Below are 3,518 nucleotides of genomic sequence, written 5' to 3'. Positions count from 1 at the left end.
TCTGCCGTCACATGGAGGACGAGGACGGCTACGTGGTCTTAGACCGACGGGGCAAGCGGGGGTCTGCGGGGAGCTCCCTACCCCGGCAGGGTGCAGGTACTGGGGGGGTTGTGTCCGCTGAGGTCCCCGGGAGTCGCAAAGAGCTGCCCAGCGTGGGGAAACTGAGGCACGGCTCGAGGGAGGCGGGTTTTGGGGGGGCTTTTCTTGACGCTGTGATTGTCTGCTGTCCCATCTCCCCCGAGCCGTGACACCAAAAGATGGAGCAGAAGGGGTTTTTGGGGTCACCCAACTCCTCGTGCTCCTGTGCAGGGTGGTCTCACCGAGTTGCTTCACCTCGGGACTTCCTGCCTTGGGCTCTGGGGGGTCGGGGAGGCGACGGCTGCTCCTGAGCCCGCTCTTTCTTTCCATACCCCTTCTCCAGCAGCAGTATCTGGATTTCAAGGATCCCAGAGGGTCCCCACAGCATCCCCCCGCTGTCCCCGCCGCCTCCTCGGGGCCCTGACGGCCGCCCTGGCGCTGGCCCTCGTGTTCTGCCGTGAGTTTGCGGGGTGGCAGAGGGTTCCGGGCACCCCTTCCCATCCCCGATTTCCCTGACCGGGCTCGGCATCCCCCTCTCCCAGTCTCCTGGTGGGTGGCACAGCGGTGGCAGCCCGAGGGGACCGCAGGTTACGGGAACGCCTCTCTGGGAGCTGCCCGTCTGGGCTGGGATGGCATCCTCAGGGAGCTGCGGAGGATCCTGTGCTCGCCCCGAGGTAACGCAGCCCCCGGGGGGCTCCCTAAAGCCTGCCCCCAACAAAGGGAGACCGGAGATTCCCTCTGGTCCCGCGGCGGTGCCTCAGAGCGCCGGGATCCGTCGGTGTGTCCGCAGAGAGCGAGGGATGCCGGCTGTGCGCCGTGGGCTGGATGCTGATCGGGACCAAGTGCTACTGGATTTCCGACGGGATGAAGCCTTGGAACAAGAGCCGGGAGGACTGCGAGAATCGGGGGTCCGCGCTGCTGGTTCCGTGGGATCAGGACGAGCTGGTGAAGGAAATGATGTCGCTGGGGATGTGGGATGGACCTGGGGCTGTACCCGGTGTGCTGGTGGTGCCGGAGGGGCTGGAAGCACCCGTGGAAGGGGGAAGGGATTCCCAAAATCCTGGGTCCAGCCCTCCCTGCTGTGTCCAAGTCCCCCAGGTGCCTGTGGCAGAGTTCGGGGGACACGGGTGGGGCTCAGTTCCTGGATGAGGACAGAGCCTGTTTTGGGGTGACCAAACCAGCGTCATCACTTCTCCTTTCCCGGTCCAGGAATTCCTAAATGAAAGCCTGAAGAAACCCACCCGGCACTTCTGGATCGGCCTCTCTGTGCCTGTGGCCGGGACGGGCTGGGCGTGGGAGAACGGCTCCTACCTCGACCAGGACCGGTGTGCGCCGGGGGGAGCGCTGGGAGGGCACCCCATTGTCCCTGAGGGACCCCCGGGGGTGACACGGGCTCCTTCCTGCCACCCGCAGGTTCCAGCTGGAGCTCGAGAAGCGACCTGGAGCCTGTGGAACGCTCAAGGGGAACGGGATCTACCCTCAGAACTGCCAGACGAAGCTGCAGTGGATCTGCCAGAAAGAATCTGCTGAAATCTGAGCCTCCACTGTACCCCGAAACCAGTATTAATGCAGGAAAAAATCCCAGTTCCCGCGGGGATGGGCAGAGCCGCAGCCGGTGAAAGTCTCCCCGAGGCGGGCGATGTAGGGGGGAAATCGACCAAAAAAAATCCGAATAAAACCTAAAAATAACTTGGGGAATCGCACTTTTGGGAAGAGGGAGGGAGAAATGTGGCGTTTCAAGGGGTGTTTTGGTGCCGGGATGATCCGAGCTTCAGCCGGAGAGGGGAAACTTGACACTGATGATCCAGAGTGTCCCAGTCCGTGTCCCCTGTGCTCCCCGCCGTGTCCCTCCCGTGTCCCCACCGTGTCCCGCCCGTGTCGGGGCCAGTCTAAGGGAGCCCAAGGCCAGCCACAGTCGCCGGTCCTGGCAGCTTTTGTCTGGGAGGAATCCTCGGATATTCGCAATTTTAGGGGGTGGAATCCCACCTTCGGCACCCGCGGCCTCCGAGCCCGTGCTGGCCTGTGCGGAGGACCAAGGCAGCTCGACAATGAAACAGCGATTAATTAGCTTAATAAACGGCTCCTAATTAGCGGGTAGGAGAAGTGAGGCCCCAGGGCTTCCCGCTGAGGTGGTGCCGCTCCGCGCACAGGGCTGGGAAAGCCGTGCCGGGAGCTCTGCAAAACCATGAGTCCATTTTTAGATAAATCTGGCATTTCACGGATCGATTCCCGACGTTTTATGCCTCTTGCAGCGGCAATTTATTGATTCGCATCTCTCAAAGACCAGGACGAACATCCTGATCTTTTATTTTTACCCTTTTAGGGGNTCAGTCCCGCGCCGTCTCCACTCCCCGCACGCTGCTGCAGCACCTGCGGAGACAAGCGCAGCCTCCAGGAGTTCTCCGCTCCCCTCGCTGCCCCTCGGACCGGCCCTGCTCAGGGCTGTTTGTCCGTCCGCCCTCGGTGTCTGTCCGCCCTTGGAACACAGATGGGTAAACAGAGTTCAAACCAGCAGCTCAGCCTCATGTTCTGCATCCTTTTCCTGTTTTTTAGTGGATTAAACCAAGGGTAAACTCCCTTTTGTCACCATTTGAAAGCCTCGAATCGAGGGAGAAAATGGGGGATGGAGAGGCTCCCTCTCGGTTTAGACCCTTAAATTATGAAGAAAAAGAATGCTCTCCCCTCAATTTAATCCCGAATAAAAAGTGAACCAAGGGGGATTTTTCCTCAATTTTTCCTTCTAAAATGAGGGGAAATGCAGTTTCCTCCTCAGTTTCCCTCAAGAAACCACTGTGGGGGTTTTTGGACATCTTTTTCATCTGTGGGGGTCCCTTCAAAGAGAGGCTCCCCCTCGATAGAGCTCTTAAAATGGCACATGAAGAGGTTCCCCTCAAGGGAAGAAGACCAGGGACAGCAGTATTTTCCCTCAGTTTGAACCTCATGATGATAAAAATGGGACAGTTTCCCTCAATTCAACCCCACCAAACGGCGCTATAAAGGTTTCCTCCTTCCACTTAAACCCGAAAATCATGGAAAACGGTGATTCCCGGTCAACTGAAACACCCAAAATCATGAAGAAGCTGTGTTTTCCTTCAACTGAGACCCTTCAAATCGTAGGTGAAGGGGATCCTGCGCGATTCAAAACCAGACAATTATGGAAAAGGCGTTGTTTCCATCAATTTGAACACCCGTGTCAGCGCTCGGTGCCTGTCGGCATTTCAATCCCTATGGATAAACTGAGTCCAAACCGGCAGTGACTTCCACGGTAGCCCAGGAGGATGAGGGCTACACTCTCATCTCTTAGAAATCAGGACCAACACCTTGGTCTTGTATTCTGACAATTTTCCGTGGGTACGGAGGATTTTTCCTCTCGCTGTAGCTCGTGTGGCTCTCCTTGTCCTTTCCCCCGTGGGAAGCAGCCCCGTATGCCCGGTTTCCTT

General features: G+C 58.3%; 1 protein-coding gene across 1 annotated transcript; it reads left to right on the top strand.

Moving 5' to 3' along the window:
* The first annotated feature begins 11 nt into the window (after window positions 1-11).
* On the top strand, window positions 12-1,615 carry LOC109022712 (killer cell lectin-like receptor subfamily B member 1). The gene is made up of 6 exons (XM_033515691.1): window positions 12-96; window positions 422-535; window positions 621-752; window positions 869-1,023; window positions 1,288-1,403; window positions 1,492-1,615. Exons 1-6 carry the CDS (start codon window positions 12-14, stop codon window positions 1,613-1,615), a joined length of 726 nt encoding a protein of 241 aa, XP_033371582.1.
* Window positions 1,616-3,518: the final 1,903 nt, after the last annotated feature.

This window comes from Parus major, chromosome 6 (genome assembly GCF_001522545.3).
Source record: "Parus major isolate Abel chromosome 6, Parus_major1.1, whole genome shotgun sequence".
Taxonomy (NCBI): Eukaryota; Metazoa; Chordata; class Aves; order Passeriformes; family Paridae; genus Parus; species Parus major.
This window is presented reverse-complemented; position numbering and strand designations above follow the sequence as displayed.